General features: G+C 28.0%; 4 protein-coding genes across 5 annotated transcripts in view; 1 reads left to right on the top strand and 3 right to left on the bottom strand.

Moving 5' to 3' along the window:
* Positions 1-3,273: 3,273 nt before the first annotated feature.
* On the bottom strand, positions 3,274-4,626 carry LOC101506194 (large ribosomal subunit protein uL13w). The gene is made up of 4 exons (XM_004499168.4): positions 4,294-4,626; positions 3,859-3,975; positions 3,684-3,771; positions 3,274-3,594 (listed from the first exon to the last, which is right to left on the bottom strand). The coding sequence occupies exons 1-4, from the start codon at positions 4,563-4,565 to the stop codon at positions 3,451-3,453; spliced, it is 621 nt and encodes a 206-aa protein (XP_004499225.1). The 5' UTR covers positions 4,566-4,626; the 3' UTR covers positions 3,274-3,450.
* A 3,753-nt stretch (positions 4,627-8,379) lies between these two features.
* LOC101506523 (6,7,8-trihydroxycoumarin synthase-like) lies at positions 8,380-10,508 on the top strand. Its single transcript, XM_004499169.4, has 2 exons — positions 8,380-9,330; positions 9,798-10,508. Exons 1-2 carry the CDS (start codon positions 8,413-8,415, stop codon positions 10,419-10,421), a joined length of 1,542 nt encoding a protein of 513 aa, XP_004499226.1. The 5' UTR covers positions 8,380-8,412; the 3' UTR covers positions 10,422-10,508.
* A 982-nt stretch (positions 10,509-11,490) lies between these two features.
* Positions 11,491-15,310, bottom strand: LOC101506857 (bZIP transcription factor 29-like). Of its 2 annotated transcripts, none has more exons than XM_004499171.4 (5): positions 15,157-15,310; positions 13,652-14,973; positions 13,414-13,546; positions 13,205-13,289; positions 11,491-12,057 (listed from the first exon to the last, which is right to left on the bottom strand). In XM_004499171.4, the coding sequence occupies exons 2-5, from the start codon at positions 14,812-14,814 to the stop codon at positions 11,786-11,788; spliced, it is 1,653 nt and encodes a 550-aa protein (XP_004499228.1). In that variant the 5' UTR covers positions 14,815-14,973; positions 15,157-15,310; the 3' UTR covers positions 11,491-11,785. The 2 variants fall into 2 exon arrangements, with proteins under 2 accessions (XP_004499228.1, XP_027189175.1); XM_027333374.2 differs by having other exon boundaries at positions 15,153-15,271.
* A 4,852-nt stretch (positions 15,311-20,162) lies between these two features.
* LOC101507405 (protein BASIC PENTACYSTEINE6) overlaps positions 20,163-21,369 on the bottom strand; it is a 4,291-nt gene continuing 3,084 nt past the window's right edge. The window contains exon 5 of the mRNA XM_073367846.1: positions 20,163-21,369. This exon is cut by the window's right edge and continues 28 nt beyond it. Within this exon, the coding sequence (XP_073223947.1) occupies positions 20,548-21,369 (822 nt within the window). The 3' untranslated portion in view covers positions 20,163-20,547.

Genomic DNA, 21,369 nt, shown 5'->3' with positions numbered 1-21,369 from the left:
TTGTTACAATGGAAAATAAAAAGAATTTTATATAATTCTTTTAAGAAAACCATTTTTACATCGAGTAAACTTTAAATTAAGTATAATGCAACTAACCGTCGCAAAAAATAAAATATATTAATCAATAATGAGTAGAAGACTGTGTGTTCAAAATTTAGTAGATATATATATTTAATAAAAAAAGTGTTATTAATATAAATGTATGTAATCTAAACTTCCTTTTTGGTAGCATTAACATCTCAGTGAAAGCAAAACGTCTTAATCATAACTTTTTTTTTTATTTAAAAAAAGCATGTAGAATTTGCTTACCATAGTTCTTACTATTTTGCTCCTACCTTACATGTTGGAAAATTTTACACTTCTTTTATTTATTTCAGTTCATCAATCAAATGGCGTTTAGGTACAACGCCACATGACTAGCCAACAATTTACATAAAATTCAATAATAAATATTTTAGGGTATGGTGGAGCCACATGTCACATGTGAAGTGGGAACCCAATTCAACAAGCCCATATAATTATTCCTTCCTTTCAAAATCTCACCTATATTATTATTAAGGGAAGCAATATTTTGTCCACAATATTAATATATCGAAGATTTTGTATGTTACTAAGATATCATTTTTCACTTAAAGTTCATGACATTGCTGGGTCCATCACTAGAAGGTATGAATGTGTCACATAGACCAAAAAAGTCAAGTATTATCACTTAATTTTCTCTTTGGTACTAATTTTATATCTCACTTTGGTAGTGGTTGGATAAGTTTACCAAATAAATAATTTTGAAGGTGGCTCATAGGTCACCACTTTATGAATTATCATCATGATTGTAATCACATATAATCCAATACATACGTGCTGATTATGTCTTTTCAGCAGAGTAGTTGTATTAACTAGGATTTGTTCGTTATAAGTTATAAAACAAAACTTCTATTTAATAATTCAGAGATTACGTTTTAAAAAGTTTTAAGAAAAGTTAAAGTTGTTTTGTATTTATCTATTTGTAATGAACATTAATTTATTTTTATAAAAAAATCAACTATGAAAATTATATTTTAAAAACGGACCGTAATTAGATTATTTTCACATTCTCATATTATTAAAACATTGTAACAAATTAGATAAAAAAATTCAAATCTATTTTATTTTTTACAAAAAAAAAAAAAAAAAGAAACGGACCGTAATTAATAGAAACGAATAGAAACATGTTGTAGTGGGCTTTCTAGATATAGTCCTGCCTAATTGAGAATAATTGACACAGAACAAAACTTAAAAAAGAGTCAGAATGATTATATTTTTTTATTTAAATCTTTTTTTTTTACTCGGAAATTGATTCAAATTTATATCTTATATATCTAAATTAATTCATTTAAGTATATATTTTTATATATTTAAGAATATTAGATAATAAGAGAATAAACACCCTTCCAATTTTGAGGTCTTGTTATCCACAATTTTTTTCTCATTACCATAATAATTGTCTTAACTGGCAGATTCATCACACCTAAATATTAACAAAATATGAAAACCATGAATAACCTAAACCAAAACCCATGAAAAAATCAAAATTACTTAAATATTAAAGTAATTTTTACCCTATATATACTCTTACTCTACATTTTACACAAATTATCTATTTTATTTATTTTTATATAAAAAATTATCCCACTCACAATATTCACGTGTTCCAAAAAGAAATTAAGGATCGAGTTTTTTAAACATAAATGTATTCTAAAATATTCAGAGTTTAAAATTTTCGGAATGTTTATGTTTTGAAAAATTCAATCGTGTTTTATAAAACTAAAATTAAATTTTTAAGTAATCACTGTTTTATAATATTTTTATTGAAAAACATAAAACGGTCTAAAAAACTTCAAATTAAGTTTATCTAAATACATTTGTGTTCTAATAATTTCAAACTTTAAATTTTTTGAAATACATTTGTGTCTTAGGATTTTTTATTTATGTAAATAAAAATAAAATGAAGTTTATATTAAAGTGTAGAGTAGGAATATAAATTGAGGTATTTAATAAAAATTTCAATATAGAGTTGGAAATGCCCTTCCACAGCTAAAAAAACGTTCATTTTGATTGGGCTGCCCCTACACAGCTAAAAAGACGTTCATTTTGGTTGTGCTACCCTACACAAATAAAAACTATTTTCTTTTTTTACTTTTTGGTACCCCTAACCAAACAAACCTATCAAATTACAAATGTTCCTCGAAGGATTGGTCTTGTAGTTTAGGTAGGGTACCAAATAAGTTTTATATGTACAAAGTTTAGAGTTTAATGGATCACAACTGTTTTTCATTTTTTGAATGAGGAACGTATTTGATCTCCACCAACTAATTCTCTAATAATTGCAAACCCCAAATTCAGTATTTACAAATAATTTCGTGAGTCTCTTTAACTTTAATCAATTGTTCAATCTTAAAAATACAGTGGCGTCAATTATTTTTTAGAAAATTGCTGTCATTCATATTATATTTGCACAACTCAATGAATTAATTTTTGCATTACATACATAAGTTATTTATACCACAAACATCTTAGTCTAAAAAGCGAAGATAAAAGGCAAACAAATATTAGATTACTCATATTAGTCCTTTTGCAAAAGTTTCATTAGCAACCACCGTCTTAGCTACTGATGTGGCCGTTTAATGCACTTTTGTACATGTTGATTACATTGCTATGTAAATATATGTCTAATCTCAGGGACTAAAATGAATAGAAAAATCACTAAATTACTGTAAATGTTTTTCTTTCAATTTGCACTCTCAACTTCTCCAATGAATGCCCACAATTACTATCATTTAAGTCTTTAACAAGGAATGCCCACAATTACAACTGAGGAAATATAGCCGTAGTACTAAAACTAATTGTATTCTAAGAGAGTATGGGTACATCATAAAACTAAACAACAAATAACACAAATCAAAACATCAATAACACTAACTCAAACACAAAAATACCAACATTAACCCAAACCAATGACTAGTAACCACCAACCAGTGTCCACTAAACAATAGTCCACTGAACAAGTAACTATAAAAATTAATAAAAAGCTATGTTAATAAATATCTTAAGGGAGATAAATATAAATTTCTTTATAAAAGTTTATGAGTTTTAAAGTGTTCTATATATCTTAGGTTAGAGTATTAATTTTTCATCCTAACGTTTTTGTAACTACAAATTGCGGTTAGTTGTTTTTTTATAGAAAAAGGCAAAACAAGTTGTTCCTTTGCTTCTTGATCAAAATTAACAAAGACAAGGTAGCCCAATAATATCCATCTTAATGCACGATATTCATTTCAGTCTCTCGTTGGCAGCATCAATTGAACAACTAAAACAAATTGTAATGAAGGAAAAAAAGTTCGCAAACAAAACTGAAATGGAGTTTAATTAAACATGCTCTTAAAAACAAAACTTTCAAACACTAATAAAAACTACTCAGTACTTAACAGGAGCAAGGACTTCAAGCTGGGGAGCAAGCTTCTCATCAACAATCTTCTCAGCCTTCGCCCTCAATTTACTGAGCTGCTTCTTTCTCTCATAAGCCAATTGAGACCTTTCCTTCCTCTTCTTCTCCAACTCCTATTAACAACAAAGAAAATAAAAACCTTAAGAACCACAACATTTTAGCAAAAATACAAAGCAAATAAAACATCAAACCCAAAACTCACCTTGATGGTGTCATAGTAGTTCCATCCAACCTCTGATGACAATTGTCCAAGCAAGCAGTATTTGTGTCCCTTTTGAAGCCTCAAAACCCTAATCACATTAACCAATTCATTATCAAAATGAAATTAAAAAAATTTCAATTGAACAAAAAATCAAAAACAATAAAATGTATCTTACTTAAGTGCATCAGGAACAACCATCCTCTTAATCTTGTCATAAGGAGGAGGAATACCCTCATAAACCTTCAACCGAGCAAGAGCTGCCTCACCACGCTTTGTCTTGTGTGGAATCATTCTACATACATAATACACAAAACACTCCAAACATAAACACAAACCTCAACATCACCAAAACCATAACAAATTCCTAATTCCATCAAATAAACAGAAACCTTACACTTCAAAACAACATAAACAAGGCAAATAATAATATTAATAATAAATTCAAAATTCCATCAAATAAACTAAATCTACATAAAAAACACCAATCCAAATACAAACAACAGTAACACTAAAACAATAATAAGATATAGAAAATGACATAGTTATTAATAAAAATAAAAATTAAACCTAATTAAATTCGATAAATAAAAAAAGAGAGTGATTAACTAACCCACGAACAGTGCGCCAAAAGATCTTGGAAGGAGCACGGAAATGAATAGGACCGTGAGAAGGTTTAGTGTTCATACGCTTACGAAGAAATCTCATGTATTTCATCTTCTGTCTCACAAGTCCACCGGAGATGCAAATTTCTTCACACCTAACGAGAACGACCTTCTGACCATTGAGAAGCTCCTTTGCGACAATGGAAGCTAAACGGCCGAGCATGTGGTGGCGGGCGTCGATCACCACCCTTTTGGCGCAAACACCCGATCCGGAAACCATTTTCGATCTTACAGACTTCGATGCGATGTGCTTCCTTAGGGTTTGTTCAGTCAAGAAGAGAGAATATTAGGGTTTTATGTTTATGGATTGGGCTTTTTACAGCTATCAGGCTTTCGCCATTGTTATTTCGTGTAAGCCCAACATAATTCTTTTTTATTTCTGTATAGGTACATACTACTACTCATTTTGTTAGTGAAATTTTAATTATAATTTAAAATTTGATTTCATTTATAATTAATGTTATCAATTTTATATTGAACTAGCGTTTTTCAGACCAGAAATAAAAAGAAATTATTTTAATTATTTTTCTTTGATGCTCTTTATTTATTTATTTTGCCTATTGTTCATTGGTACTTTTTTTTTCTTTCAAGGGAGTTACTTTTTTTTCTCAATGATAATTACAATTATATAAGTGGTTAAAAAAATAGTGTACGAATATTTTTGGGAGTAAAATAGACTACACTAAAATGTGCCTTTATATATAGTATAGGTATTTTAGATTAGTTGTATTTTCTTTTATTTCATGTTTGTTAATTGATTTTAAAATATATATTTTTTGGCTATATAAAGATCATGGGAGATCTCAAAACAGATAAATTTATTTTTCTTAATTTTTTTTATCTATCGTTACTCTAACTGAAGTTTATATTTATTAGTTTTTGTAAATATAGAACTATGATTTTAGTTTGTGACTCAATAAAAAAATTTAAATTATTTATTGAATATCAAAATATCAATCAATTTAGTATTTTATATTATAATTGTTGTTGACTATTTTGACAATAAATTATTATTTTTTAATTATAATAATAAATTATATATTTTCATTATTATTATTTTGATAATTTAAAAACTAATTTATATTTTTTAATAATTCAGAAATAAAAAATACAACACTTTATATTTTATAGAACGAGAAGATTTATTTAAATAATTATAGTCTCCACTATGTACTATTGTAAATTTATGTATCATCTCCATTAAGAAAAAAAGAAATATGTCTCATATTAGTTGTAACCATCACTTTTGAGCAATTTAAGTTTCTTTTTTGCGTGAAAGTGCTTTAGCCATATATTTGCATAGCTATTGCCTTTTTTATCCACACGCCGCCATATTATTTTCATTGCGACGTTTTGAAGCAACAAGTGGTAGTTTTCCCTTAGCCGCATGTTGATGTTGGCTTGTGATTTTGGTAAAAAATGTATAAAATTTTCCAAACATACGTTTTATTTGAATTTCTAGGTATATCCTTTGAGAACTTTGGTTACACCTTGAATTCATAAAAATTCCTTCAAATTTTTTTTCTTCAAATTTGCAAACATTTGCAAAACTACCTTTCTTTTCTTTTATTTCTTCTTCATGATCTTTTAATTCTTGTCCCAGTTCTATCACAAGTTATTTCTTAAAAAATGTAAATTTTATTTTCTTTATGTGTTAATTGATTTTTACACACGTTTGCATGAAGCGAGTTCATAAAAATAAATGTGAACTTATTCATGTATTTTAAGAAAATGTGAATTCAAAATTTACCTACTAAAAATTCACATATATGAACTCATTAAATGTGCATACTTAAATTTGTAAAAATAAATGTACAAATATACATAAACAACTTTTAAGTGTCAAATTTAACTTACAATTAGTTGATGAAATTCTTGTTAAATGTAAACATTTAAACATCATGAATCGGCATACATCTTGTAAATTCAGATTTACACGTGGTATTGAAGTGAGGTTGTGTATATATTGAAAATATTTATAACGTACATATAAACATTTTAAATGCAGAAAATCTACAAAATCATTCAAAATAAATACTTAATTGAAATCTCAAATACAGAAAATCCACAAAATCATTCAAATAAACACTTAACTAAAATGAGGTTTCAATATTTAATCAAATAAAAAGTAGTTTATGTATTATAATAAATTGTAAATTATTTTAGGTGTAAAACTGAATATTTTTTAGGTGTAAGTAGAAAAGACTTTTTATTTTGTAAATTTATTATACGAACAATGAATTACATCGCACCACGTAAATATTGGAAGAGATATTAAATTATATATAGACTATAGTATATTTTATTTTGATATTGTTGATACATAATTATCACAAACTGTACAAATAATTCACATTCTCATTCATATTAGATTATAAGAAAGATGCAAACTCTATTAAAAAAAGATAAATACAAATTGCGGTCACTCCATTAGGGGTATATTATGTAGTATAAAAATTATCGATCACCACTTCACATTTTTAAAATCAAAGCATTTTGTATCTAAATACCTTCACCAAAAATTTCTTTACGGACCACAAATAACATATAAAACCGGGAGGTGCTAGAATTGCTCAACCAGAAATAGTAACCATAATTTCATATATTGTTCCCTCCACATTATTCACTTTACTTGACTTAAACACCAACAACTTCAGATTTAGATTTATGGAGAATGAGTATGTATTAAAAAGAAGTGTTAATAATTAATGTAACAAACATTAATTTATGATTCAATGTTATTTTCACTTAAAATCGTAATATCAATTTGTGACCTTCATAAATTTTATTTATGACTTTAAAATAGAAGACACAACGAATATTTGTGAATCTAAGTTGAAGGTATGAAGAAAAAAAAACTCCACCTTAAATTTTTTTCTTTTAAAAAAAATTAAGTGATAAATACAATAAAGTCATTGGCCATGGTCACACATGTGGTTCAACAATATTCTGATACGCAACCTATGATTTTTTGTTTTGTTAGACGCGATAATTTGGTTCATGCATACAGGGATGCATGATGTTGATGTTTGATTTCCTTTGTCAACATCATCTTTTGGTTTAGAAGAATGGGGACCATGTTAATGGTGGAAGATGAGGTACAACTCAATGATATAAAATTAATTTAGTGGTTCGGATAAAAGAATTAAAAGATAAAGTAATAAAGAAATTATAGTTTAATGAAAAAAAGTTGAAAATTTGATTTTTACTTTCAATAATATATTAATAATATTAAATATTAATATTTTTATTGTAAAATGAAGAGGAAAGAATGAGAAAATTTTGCTCATCTAAAATAAAAAATCAATAAAATTAATTAATTAATTGTTTATAATTACTTATAATTATTAAGTATGTATAAATAATATCAATTAATAATTTATTTTGTTTGATTTTTAAAAATAAATAGTTGATTTTAACATAGTTAAATTCAAGTAAAAGGAGATGGAGGAAGAAAAAGATTTAAAAAATAATAATAATTTTATAATTGAAGGAAGAAAGTTTGTGATGAATTTTAATTCTTAGATTGGGCGACATGATAGCCCACTTCAAGATAAAAAATTTATTTAATTTAATTTGTTATTATGTGTCTCCAAGTTCACGTAGTATTTATCTTTTAACATTTTTATTCTAATAAAATAATTTAAGATCGGCTACATATTGAATGATAAATTCCGTGGTCTATATATAGATTTTGTGGTCCATTATTTCGATGTGAATCTGAAAGACATTGTTGCAAATTATGTTACTTGAAGAAATTTGTGCCATAATAATGAAATATATATACTAACTTTTTTTATGGTTCACAGTTGCACGACATTTAATTAATTACATATAAAAATATAGTTAGATGTGTTGAGTAAGTAGTTAAATCATTATGAGAGCAGTTTTATTTTAAAAATATCTCTAAATACAAAAAAAAAATAAAAATAAACTTTTTAAAACTAAATTAAAAAGAAATAAAAAATTTAACACAAAATTATTTGCATAATCAAGTCAATCTCAATCTAGAACATGCTAAGCCATATAAAATTGGAAGATAGACATGCAATTTGTAAGGTTGCATCATGGAGATTCTTGTGCTTCTTTCTCTCTTACCAATCTTTATTCTATTCATCATCCACATACAAAAAACAAAAAGTACTAGAAGAACATCATCAATTCCACCAGGTCCTAAACCACTTCCTATAATTGGAAATCTCCACCAACTCAACACTTCATCACCACATCAATCCCTATGGCAACTTTCCAAACACTATGGACCTCTCATGTCTTTGCACCTTGGCTATGTACCAACCTTAGTTGTTTCCTCATCAAACATGGCAAAACAAGTGTTGCAAACACATGACCTTAAATTTGCAAGTAGACCATCTTTCCTAGGACTAAGGAAGTTGTCTTACAATGGTTTAGACTTAGGTTTTAGCCCTTATAGTCCTTATTGGAGAGAAATGAAAAAAATTTGTGTCCTTCACTTATTTAGCTCTCAAAATGTTAATTCCTTTAGACCCATTAGAGAAAATGAAGTTGCCCAATTGATTAAAAAGTTGTCACAATATTGTGATGATGAAAAAGGTGTGAACTTGAGTGAAATATTGATGTCCTTCACAAATAGGCTTATTTGTAGAATAGCTTTTGGAAAAAAGTATGGTTGTGATTATGAAGAAGAAGTTGAATTGGGAAGTGGAGAAAGGAGAAGTAGGTTGCAAGTTTTGTTGAATGAAGCTCAAGCTTTGTTGGCTGAATTTTACTTTTCAGATCATTTTCCATTGTTGGGTTGGGTTGATAGATTAAGAGGAACTCTTTCGAGGCTTGATAAAACATTTAAGGAGTTGGATTTGATATACCAAAGAGTTATTGATGACCACTTGGAACAAAAGACCAAGGAAGAAGAAGTAGTAGACATCATTGATATCTTTTTGAAGATGAAGAATGATCACTCACTCTCTTTTGACCTTACTCTTGACCACATCAAAGCTGTGCTTATGGTATGAATTCATCCCTTGCCTAATTGTGTATTTGGAACATATGTATTTATCATAGAATAATGTTTTAAAAATCGAACTAAACCCAACTAAATCGATTTTTAAAATTGTAGGGTCATTAATTTAAGAGAGCTAAACAATTTGAGTCTTTAAACTCATAAGTCACATGACTCACATCCAATAATTTTGCACAAGAGGATTCAAACATTAATTTTGTCCACTTTACTCTCTCTCCTTAGAAAAATATAATTCAACAAAATATTTAGTTAGTTTTTTTGCAAAAGTTACATGTGTCTATAATTTAATTTATATGTATTGTTGTATACTTGCTGTACTAATTTAAAAAAAAAAATTGAAAAAATTATAGAAAATTTCAATTCATCCTTATTCATCTCTATTTCATTAATACATTGATTAATAGGTAAGTTTATGCATTTAATTAAACACATTGATGATGCATATATATGCAGAACATCTTTATAGCAGGAACAGACACAAGCTCAGCAATAGTTGTATGGGCCATGACAGCATTGATGAACAATCCTAGAGTGATGGAAAAGGTTCAAGCAGAAATCAGAAACTTATATAAAGACAAAGATTTTATAAATGAAGATGATATTGAAAAGCTTCCTTATCTCAAATCAGTAATAAAAGAGACACTTAGATTATTCCCTCCATCACCCTTACTATTACCAAGAGAAACAATAGAAAGTTGCAACATAGAAGGATATGAAATTCAACCAAAAACTCTAGTTTATGTTAATGCTTGGGCTATAGCAAGAGACCCTGAGAATTGGAAAGACCCAGAAGAGTTTTATCCTGAAAGATTCTTTATGAATTCTTCAGTGGATTTTAAAGGGAAGAATTTTGAGTTAATTCCATTTGGAAGTGGGAGAAGAATGTGTCCTGCAATGAACATGGGAGTGGTTACTATTGAGCTTTCACTTGCTAATCTTATTCATTCTTTTGATTGGAAATTACCTTGTGGTTTTGATAAGGAAAAAGTTTTGGATACACAAGTGAAACCAGGAATAACTATGCATAAGAAAATTGATCTTTATCTTGTTCCTAGGAAATGGAAATGGACACAATAGATAGGAGTGTCTCAAAGTTCTGTTATTGACACAATGTGTACTATTGACAATTTGTTCTGTTATTTGCATGTCTCCAAGTTTCTTTTATTTCTAGATCAATTGATGTGGGATTGATTAGTAATTTATTAAAAGATATTGTTTATAGTAATAATAATTAAAAGATAAATAATATTTAAACATAAAATTTGATGCAAAATATAGGTCTATTTTTTGTGTATTTTATCTCTTACTTCAATATCTGCAGTTTAATTATACAGTTTTGTTCGTCAAATTTTATGTTCATATATCTTCTTTAAATGATACAATCAGAGAAAAATAATTAAAATGAAGTAACAATAACAATTGATTTATTGAAGTTTTAACTACCGTCAACTTTTATAAGTTCCTCATTTGAAATTGCTTTCCCCATAATTTAAAATCTTTACAAAATTATATTAATAGCTTCTTTATCTTTCTTTTATTTTATTCTTTAGCTTTTCTTGTTTTTCCTCGTCTTTAAATAATAATAATACAAAATAATACTTCTATTTGTTTCAGATTGAAAATCGTAATTTTTTTCACTTATTATATTAATAATAAGAAGAAGAAGAATTTTTTTTACAAATTATGATCAAATTGGATCAAAAACACAGATTGAGATTTAACACCTAGATTTTTATTACTACACCTAAGTCAAAATGTATTCTTAAACAGCTACTTTTATCCCCATGTTTCTAAGATATGTTTCTAAGAAATCAGACATATGTCCAAAAATATACTTTGGAGTGTTTGTGTTTGTGTTTGGAAGTGGCAAAAAAACGGTGTTTATGAAAGTATACTTCCAAAATGCATATAGAGATGTCAAAGAAGCTCTCTATTTTCAAAAGTGTCTTATTTTATTCATACATTTTGCCATTCAAAGACAAACTTACATACAATTTAACTATCTTTTTTCAACCAAGATAAAAAATTAAAAATATCTGTTAGTTTCTTTTTTCTGAAATCAAATTTGCAAAAATTCGGCTGCAGAAAAAATAGTAGTGGCCATTATGTGTGTGTGTTAATTAAGCTAAATTATGGGAGCATGCAATAAGAAAGGAGTTTGTATTCATAATATGACCAAAAGGTAGACCAACATGAAAAAATATTCCCAGTACACATGGGTGAAATGAAGAATCTAGAAGGATTTTTTTTATTTTTTTTTACTTAAGTCTAAAGTAATGAACAGACCTATATAGGGAAACTGATGTAGTTCACTCCTTTTTACATACAACTGATTATAAGCCATCAGCTCCATTTCAAAAAAGTATATATTTTGTAATAGTTTGAATCAAGAGCAAACCACAAATATCATCAACTGCTTATATACCAATTTGCTGCAACCATTATGCAGTAGTTTTGCCATTCTGATGCTGGGATTGGAATTCATTAGTGCGTTGAATATGCTGTTGTGACTGAGTCTGTGTTTCTTCCTGAGATTGGCTGTTTTGCATTTGAAAATGTCTAAGCTGGTTTGGCTGCTCATGCTGTGACTGGAACATTTGTTGGTTAATAGCAAGCTGTCGAGCCATGAGATTCGATAGGAGGGACTCTCCGCCAAGGTCTGCAACGGTGCGTCTTAAGCGCCGGACTTCAGCATCCAAAGTCTCGTTCAAAGCTGCCAAAATCAAGTTCAAGCACAAAATCAAGTTCAAGCTGTGCTAAAAATATGTTACTAGTGTCTAGGAGTGATACTATTTTATAGTGCAACATTGATCATGATCGGCATTTGTTTTTAATTTATGTCAAGTTTTCCATTAAATGTCGAAGATCAAAAAGCTGTAATAATTTCGTATTTACAAGAAAAAGGAGTATTTGAACCATTACTACCAGCGGAAAAATTAGGACTATAAAAGACTAAAACCTAAAAGATAAAAACACTGAGATGAATGAATAGCCATGCAAGACAAAAAAGGATTGGGAATACAATAATTAGAGAGGATATTGAGATAACACTCACTGTAGAAAGTATGATAGAATCTAATCTTAGGTGGTATGGACATGGATATTGGATAAGACCTCTAGAAGGACAGCTAAGAAGGGTTGACCAAACGAAAGACGGTCACACAAGTCTAACAATTTGGGGTAACGATAATGTGGAGAGACCAAGTACAACTAAAGGCCAAAACATTAAGAGAATTTTAAGGTAAACAATTCATCATTGAACTTAACACACTATACTATGATGGAGAATTATAACGCCATTTGATCCATATAGGCTATTGTCGCATCCATATAGTAGAATAAGGCTTGGTTATTGTGGATGGTATGATACAGGACAAAAGTCTAAAACTATATTACCATAGAACAATTTGCATGTGCAGTTTTAAAGATGTTATAAAAAACAAACATGAGCTTCGGCAAACCACAGTACTCGTACATAAAAGCAGGGTTTCAAGTTTTCCAGCATTACTCGGGATGAAATTGAATTCCCAATTCCTATGCCAGCCAGGAAGATTTAAAAGGTGCAGCTGTGCAGAGATCATTGAACAAGACTAGATAAAAAGAAATCACTTGTTCTTTTCTTTTGTTGGTTAACATTAATCATTCTAGAGTTGAACAACAAAAGTTTGAATTACTATATTGACAATCAGCAAATATTGTCATTCCACATAAAATCCATTTAAATAAAGAAAATGAAACATCCTTGGGCATGATCATATATGCAGGTTATTTCTGTACAAAAAGTAACACAATTATCCCTTTGAAAAAAATAGATTTAAGCTAACTAAAGCATAAAGTAGAAGGAAAACGCCTGTGCGTACCATCTTTCAGTTGGGACTGTTGTTCCAAGGATTGAAGCCTCAATTTGTACTCGTTATTCTCACTTTTAAGCTCTGTATTATCCATCTAGAGACAAGTACATTAAAAAAGTAGATAATGAATGAATAGTAGCATACATGATTTATTGAAATAAAATATAATTCACAAACTGAAATTAAGGGAATATCAGCTCAACTCAGATGATACGCACCTGTAATTTGGTAAACTGAGTAGACAATGTAGTAGTCTCTGTCTGAAGAGTTTGTACCTTGTGCTCCAATTCAGAAATATATCGCATCTTACGCTCCTTTGAGCGAGCAGCTGATAGACGATTGGCCAAAATCCTAGACAAGAATTCAACAGATATGATGAGTCATTATAGCTTTACTTTTTTCATTTGTTTCAAGAGAAAGACACAGAAATGCGGGAAAAGAAAAGACAAGACCTACCTCTTTGCGCGCTTGGGGTCTGACATGGCAATTTCAGTAAGTTTATCATTTTCCATTATTTTCTTCATCTCCTCCGAGCTGAATTCGCCATTTCCAAACTCCAAGCTAGTTTCTGGTGTTTTAACACCATCCATTGAATTGCTAGGCGAGAGTTGACCAACTCGACTTTGTAAAGGAGGAAGCTTAGGCGATACATCTTCAATATGAAAATTTCCAATAGAACTATCCAAAGAATAACTTCTCCTATGTCGACCAACAGGTGCAATATCTCCATTAGAACTCCTCTTGAGTCCTTCCCTCCTCTCTTCTGAACAGCTCGAACTCGCACCCTTAGCACCGGTTCCTTTTACATTTACAATACTCTCAACTTCATTATCACTGCTTTCAACTGTCTTTGAACCACTAGTTCTGCTGTCCATATCCTTATCTTCCAAACCGGAAAAACTCATATTATTCATGTTCTCCAAATTCATGTATGCATTAAACAAATCATCCATTTCAATCGCATTCGCATCATCCTCTTTCCTCCTACGATCCAAATTCTCTCCTCGAAAACCATCAATACATTCCCTATTATCCTTCAACACCAACTGAATCGGCTTCTGATAACCAGGTTTTTCTCCTCCGTTAACCAAATTTCGAGGATCACTCATCAACTGAGGAACAGAGTTAACAAATTCCGATATCCCCAAGGGAGAATCGCTGCTAGAACGCCTGTGTCCTTTCCGAGGGGGAAGACAATGGCCATGCTGAATAGCGTGACCACGGTTAGGCGAAGGGGCATGAGAGTTAACCAAGTTTTCCTCCATAGAAACATCTTTCGAAACCAAGTCGGAAAACGATGAAGAATTTGCAGGATAAGGGGAAGGACTCAATGGAGGCAATGAAAATGAATCTAAAGAGAAAAAAGTGGGCTGAGACAAAGACCTAGAATGATGATGGGATTGAGAAGAAGCCATAAATTGGGGATAAGGAGACGATAAGGGTTTAGGTGATGAATTGGTATTAGGGTAAGAAGGTGGTATACCACCAATTGAAGAATTTTTGTGATTCTCAGGAAAACCCATTTGATTAATAGGCAAAGACATAGCATTCAATGGAATTGGGGGTCTATTTTTTTGCTTACTACTACCACTTTGATCAAAACCTTCCCATTCAGTCATTTAATCAAACACTAATCACTCAACTTTCTACTAACAACAACAACTACTACTACTACGACAAATCAATCAATCAAAGAGTAAACATGAATGAACCAAACCTCAAAAACCTGACTGCAAATAATTGACGAAAGCATGCACTAATCACAGTAGATTATGTACCTGGTCATTTGTAAAATGATTAAAAGGTAAATAAATAAATAAATAAACGAGAAAAATGAAATAATTTGAAAACCCTATCTTGTAGAAGCAAAGATGACAAAGACTTGTCACTAATTAAACAAACTTGAAGAGAAAGCGTAACAGAGAGAAAGAGAGAGTGTTGTGTTTAGTAGTATTACATACATAAGCAGAAAAATCCAACGGTGGAGAAGAAGAGGAACAACATCAGCGGTTGAAAAAGTGTCGAAGTGTGTTTGTTTGAGGATGACGATGTGGTTATGTGTTTGTGACTAAAATGTTTGAAAGTGAAATATAAATTGGCTTTTGCGTGTGACGCTGAATTGTTTTTTTTTCTTTTCCTTTTTTTCCGCCTTGTTTTATTTTGATTAGATTATCATTTCCGAGTCTTAAAATTGTAAATGTAGGATAATTTAACACTTTGAACATACAATTGTAGTATATTATTTTATTTTCTTTGTTTTTATTTTTTGTATGAGGCTCTAGAAGACTGTTTTTTGTTATTTCCAAAAAAAAAATTTGTTTGTTTGTAGTCAACTTGGTTTGACTATTGCATTTTTTGTTTCACGGTAGGTAAACCGAAAACGCGTTTTCATACATCACACGCTTCCAAGGAATCGCTTCGCCCTCACCGTTTCACGTGATTGCCAAATATATTAGTGATTTACCTTTTTTTTGTTTTCTTTTTTACAAACATTTTTAGAGACTTTTAAGATATATTTAAAATTTAATATATTTTATTATTATTAAATTAAAATATCTACAGTTACATAACATGTCATTTATAAATAAATTTAATCATTTTTATATTTAACACCGTTTAAGTTTTTTGAGTGTTACATTTTTTATTTATTTTGAAATGATATTTTTTATTTTAAATTTAATTTTAATTATAAAAATAATTTATTCAATTATTAAAGTTAAAATTAAATAGATAAATATATTAAAATTCTAAATTAACTCAACTTTAATAGATACTATATTAATATTTAATGTCAATATATTAAAAAAAATAAAAATAAAAATAATTAAATAATAATACATAAATTTTTTATAGGATATTTAAAAATTAATATTTTTTATTATTATTAAATTAAATTATAAATAGTTAAATGAGATGTCATCTATGAATTAGTTTAATTATATTTTAGATTTAACATCATTAAATTTTTAAGTTTTATCTTTTAGATCTATTTTAAATTAATATTTCTTGTTATAATTTTAATTAAAATTAAAATTTCAATTATAAAAATAATTTATTTTATTATTAATATCAAAATTAAATAAATAAATATATAAAAATTCTTAATTTAATCAGCTTTAATAAATATTATAATAATATTCATATAAACAAATTAAAAAAATTATTAATCAAAATATTCATAGTGTCAATATAAATTTTTTTTAATAATACTAGAGAATTTGTCAATATTATTTATATATATATATATATATATATATACACTATGCAAATAAGTATATCGACAAAAGACATAATAATATAATATTAAATTCGTAATACTCAATTGGTAACCGCAAATATGTTGTTATAGCCTGAGTTCAAACATAAAATTTCCAATTTTGAAGTTTGAATATGGACTTCTTCACCTTTCCATGTTTAATGTGTTTCAATTTAGCTACTAGACAACTTGATCAAAAATATAGAAAAGTAATATTACTGCAATAATAAATAAATAAACATCTATTATGAAATTCCTTTTATGTCTATTCATTAATGTATTTTTGAATATATAATAAAATCGAATATTCATAAATATATCAACAAATAAAGATAATCACATAATAGTGAAATAGTACACCCATAAACATGTTTTTATAAATTCTGATTTATAAATTAATATGTTAAAATGAAAATATATGAAAAAATAAGAATAAATTGTAATATCATAATTACTAGTTTAAAATTTATTATTTACATATTATATATTGTAATTTATGTTAATTTATATTTTATTTTTTCTTTATTGTATCGTATATTCTTATTATTTTATTATCATGTCCATTCATTTATTTATACATATATATATATATATATATATATGCGTGCGCGTGTGTATCAATCAGTATCTATTAATTAAAATGGTTATTTTTGTGTATTGAAATTTCAAATATTGTTAGTATAAAAGCTATCAATGTGTTAATATCAATAAAATATAAATTTTGATATATTAATGTAAGTTATTAATGTGTTAGTATCTACTGTTAGTGATGCTACATCTAAAAATTAAACGACCACTAATAAATTTTGTTCTAGGATTGTAAGTATTTAAATCTTTGTGTATGAGTCCCATGATTTTCCGATTTGGAAATCTTAAACCGGTGTGTTCTTCTTTATTAAGTATCAACTTAAGTAGTCAAAAATAAATTAAACGACTATTTTAATAATAGAAAATACGAAAAGTTGATATTTTGACACTTGATTTAGTTAAAAAATTAAATTAATTATTAAATTATAAAAATATTGATCGATTTAACGGTGATAGATTTTTTTAACTAGATTATTTAAAATATTTTTGTGATAATAAATTTTATCTTTTAAATATTATTTTAATAATTTAATAATCAATTTAATTTTGTTGTTGAATATATATCAAAATAATTGTATTCTATATCTTTAGAGATTAAGGTTTAACAAAAAAATTATCAACTTACATCTTGTTTGTGGGGAAGGATCGACTATAATTTAAATGTTTGTATGGAGGTGACTTAAAATAATTGTTGAGTAATTGTGAGAGAAAGTACCATAAAGTATGATTTGATTTGATTACATTGGAATTTCATGAAAAAATATTGTGAAAGTTCGACATAATATATTAAACATCTTTTTGGTTTAGATATTTTTTTCTCAAAACCAAATAAAAATGATTTGTTATATCTCTTGTCTCTTAAATATTTCCTCTAAAAAATGAATTATCAAACATATGTAGCATTTCAATTCAATTATTGCATTTATAACTATATTTTGTATTTATATTTGCAACTTACAACTTTTTAAATTTTAATATACTATTTATTATTATAAATTTGATTAATCAGTTAAAATTTTACAACCAGATAAATTTTACCAGGTTGCATCCTAAAATATGCATTTAAGATGCAACCAGATAAAAAAATAATAATAATATATATTTCTTTTTTATATTAAATTGTTAAAAAATGAAATTTATTAAATAAAATGATTATTATTAACTAATTAATAATATAAAAATGATTAGAATATATAGAAGAAATACAAAAAATTATAGAAACTAAGTATAATTGTCCATAACATTGAAATAATAATTTGGATTGTGACAAAGTACTTGATACAATTTGAAACAAATCACTCATCTTTAATTCATATTTTCAAACTAACCTATTTAAATTTCACTGTTAATATGGAGTCAATTAATTATTTTATATATATAATTAATTTCCTATAAATTTTGGCATGGATAATTATTTTTGCTCATAGTTATTTTTGTTTTGTTGGTAGATATTTTATATTGTTATATATAATCTATTAAACGTCAAAATAAATTATCTTTGTGTGATGTCCTCTTTGGTGCTCGTTTAATCACTTTTCTATTATGTTTATATTTGTTTTTTTAAAATTAATCACATGTTTTTTCATTATATTATCTTTGTTTTGTCTTTTTTTTAAATATATATTATATCACGTAATTTATTAACTCCATGTGAATATTAGTAATGACAACCCGTGATTAACTCGTTAAAAAGTAGGTTTGATTAATTTAGATGGTCAAGTCAAAAGTAGCATTCCTCCTCTGCCATGGATTGGCGGCTCATGGGTCAGACCATCAATTTTTATTTTTATTTTTATTTTAATATTTCACATAAAATAGTTGAAACGATATAATTAGTATGTTACAATTATTCTCATGTTTATGCCGACAATATTTATAAATAAAAAAATAATGTTCACATTTTTAATGACAAATATTTGAACAAAAATATTTAATTAAACTTATAATAAATAAAATTACATTATGTAATTTGAACAAAAAAAATTATATGTAACAAACTATTAATAATTAAATTTATCAAGAAAAAAATATAAGTAAATTATCAATAAACTAATAAAAGTAGAATACTTCATACTTTAATCTTTTAGTTTTATTGGATAAGTTAATGGACCGATTTTAATCTTTTAATTTTATTGAGTTAATAAAAAAATTGAGAGAAAAAAGGAACTAAAGTCGCATTTTCTATTTTAAAAAAGCAATTTTTCTTAATTTGCCCCACTTTTTTTTAATAGATTAAACATTGTGGGTCAACTTATTAGTTGAGTTCAAAGATTCAGTCTAACACCGTAAAATGTCACACAAAACATGTTGGTCCAACAAATTCGATCCATTTTACCACCCATAGTAAATACCGTATGATGTATTAAAACTCTCTAATGCATATATTTAAAAGTGATCTTCCAAATAGCACTCATAATATAACTAAAATGAACATTAAAGATAAAATGTACAATATATACAGACTATACCAATTATCTAATCACAATCCAAAATATTATACGAATGTTACTAACAACTCTACTCGATCTCTATAATTTTTTGTATTTTTCTACTGATTTAATATTTTTAATTATTATTAATTAACATTTAATATTATTTATTTATCAAATTTCATTTTTAATCATTTAATTTAATATATATAAAAAAAGAAATATATAAATATATACACACAGAGAGATAGGCGCATCTCAATCACCCAACCAACTAGTAACTTTTTTTTTTCTTCATATAGTCGCTAGTATGTAACCTAATGAAAGTAAAAAAGTATGACATTTTTTTTAAAGTAGGATATTTAAAAATAAATTAAAAATAAATATTACAGAAAAAAAATCCATAAATTTTAGGTAGCTTATTTTTTCTCCAAAGAAATTATTTTCTTATCACTTCATCTGTTTTCTGTTTTAGAGAACATATAACGTAATCTAATTATAAATACAAATTTAAATTTAAATTTAGTGCATCAATTTCTTTTGAAAAGTAAAAAACTCATAATTGAATTGTAATGATTAAAATTTTAAATGATAATAATCTACTCTAAAAAGGTTACTTTCTTTAAATAATAGCTAAAATACTTCATTTTGTATCTTAATTCAATAAAATTCAGTCAACAGAAAAATAGTACACTGGAGAAAAGAAAATGTACATATACATATATCAATTCTACATATAAATTCAGACAGTTCCTTTCATAGCAAGGTTCAACTAAAGATACTACAAGGCTCTACAATTATTTCATCTTAACTACGAGATGCATTAATCAAGCCTGTTGAATAACGTACATGTGATTGCCACCACTAGGACCATTTTTGCAGGTCAAACGCATTACAAGTGACAGAAATATGGTTACATTGCCATTTCCTTGCATCCTAATTATAGGGAATGACACACTACAATAATATGCTTTCACAGATGAAATTTACATTACCTTATTTTCCTCCTTTTTCGACTTAAGAACCGATAATTGATCGTTAAATGTGTATTGCCCGTCGAGAGAAAAATGTATCCTGAACTACTTTATTGTGATATATCGATTTGTTCCATGTTTGGCCCAATGGTCTTTAAGGTCAACTGGGTGTGAGAGATCGTGTCCTTCAGCTGCAAGCCGGCTAAGTAGTTTATTGAATGCACTTCCACTCATTTTTCTACCGCCTATTCGAGCATGCCTCTTGTTGGGAACGGCTGGAAGTGGATACACCGATAAAGTGGTTGTGCAACAAGCAGATTGCCAACCTCCATTACCCCATTTGTAGCACTGTCTCAGAACACCAGTACACGAGCACACGGGTGCTGGCATAGTTGAATCATCGTATGCAACTTGGTTCAATGCCAGGTCCTGAGGTTTCCAATCAGCCTTTGAGACAGCTATCTGCTTGTTAAGATCATCGCCTCCGTTCATAATGTCCTGACTACTCTTCCATTCAAGTGTTTTGTTGTTGGCAAACATTGTCTTGTTTAAATCTTCACTCTCCTTCTTGACCTTTCTAGTAGTTTTTGGAGTCTTCTTGTTGGGTGAAACAGACTTACTTTCCTTTGGTCGTTTGGCCCGCCGAGTAGGTTTCCCAACCTCTGCGGGAATGGGTGCTTCTGGGAGGGCATTGGTTGTGTGAAGTTCGCGTGTTCCATAAGAAGAATCACCCATATTAGGCAAATGGTTTACCTGTTGCGGTAGATGATGAATATGCTTAACTCCCCGTGAGATTTGGCATCCTGGAGGGCATGATAACATACCGCCATTGGCCAAAGCGTTTTCTCGAAACTGAAGGGTTGTTGCTATTGCATTATCTCTTTCCATAAGTGCATTATTTCGTTCCGCAATTGCAGTATCTCGCTG

This window comes from Cicer arietinum, chromosome 4, assembly GCF_000331145.2.
Source record: "Cicer arietinum cultivar CDC Frontier isolate Library 1 chromosome 4, Cicar.CDCFrontier_v2.0, whole genome shotgun sequence".
Classification (NCBI taxonomy): Eukaryota; Viridiplantae; Streptophyta; class Magnoliopsida; order Fabales; family Fabaceae; genus Cicer; species Cicer arietinum.
The sequence above is the reverse complement of the archived record's forward strand: the minus strand, read 5'-3'. Positions and strand labels throughout refer to the sequence as shown.

What these genes read in the sequence shown, in the direction of transcription:
- LOC101506857 (XM_004499171.4), bottom strand. Translation starts at nt 14,814, where the DNA reads ATGACTGAATGGGAAGGTTTTGATCAAAGTGGTAGTAGTAAGCAAAAA. An exon ending in GACCCCAAGCGCGCAAAGAG is followed by an intron (nt 13,547 to 13,651) that starts GTAGGTCTTGTC and finishes ATTCTTGTCTAG; the next exon opens with GATTTTGGCCAATCGTCTAT. An exon ending in CTCAGTTTACCAAATTACAG is followed by an intron (nt 13,290 to 13,413) that starts GTGCGTATCATC and finishes ACTTGTCTCTAG; the next exon opens with ATGGATAATACAGAGCTTAA.
- LOC101506194 (XM_004499168.4), bottom strand. Translation starts at nt 4,565, where the DNA reads ATGGTTTCCGGATCGGGTGTTTGCGCCAAAAGGGTGGTGATCGACGCC. An exon ending in GTTGTTCCTGATGCACTTAA is followed by an intron (nt 3,772 to 3,858) that starts GTAAGATACATT and finishes TAATGTGATTAG; the next exon opens with GGTTTTGAGGCTTCAAAAGG. An exon ending in ACTACTATGACACCATCAAG is followed by an intron (nt 3,595 to 3,683) that starts GTGAGTTTTGGG and finishes TGTTGTTAATAG; the next exon opens with GAGTTGGAGAAGAAGAGGAA.
- LOC101506523 (XM_004499169.4), top strand. Translation starts at nt 8,413, where the DNA reads ATGGAGATTCTTGTGCTTCTTTCTCTCTTACCAATCTTTATTCTATTC. An exon ending in ACATCAAAGCTGTGCTTATG is followed by an intron (nt 9,331 to 9,797) that starts GTATGAATTCAT and finishes ATATATATGCAG; the next exon opens with AACATCTTTATAGCAGGAAC.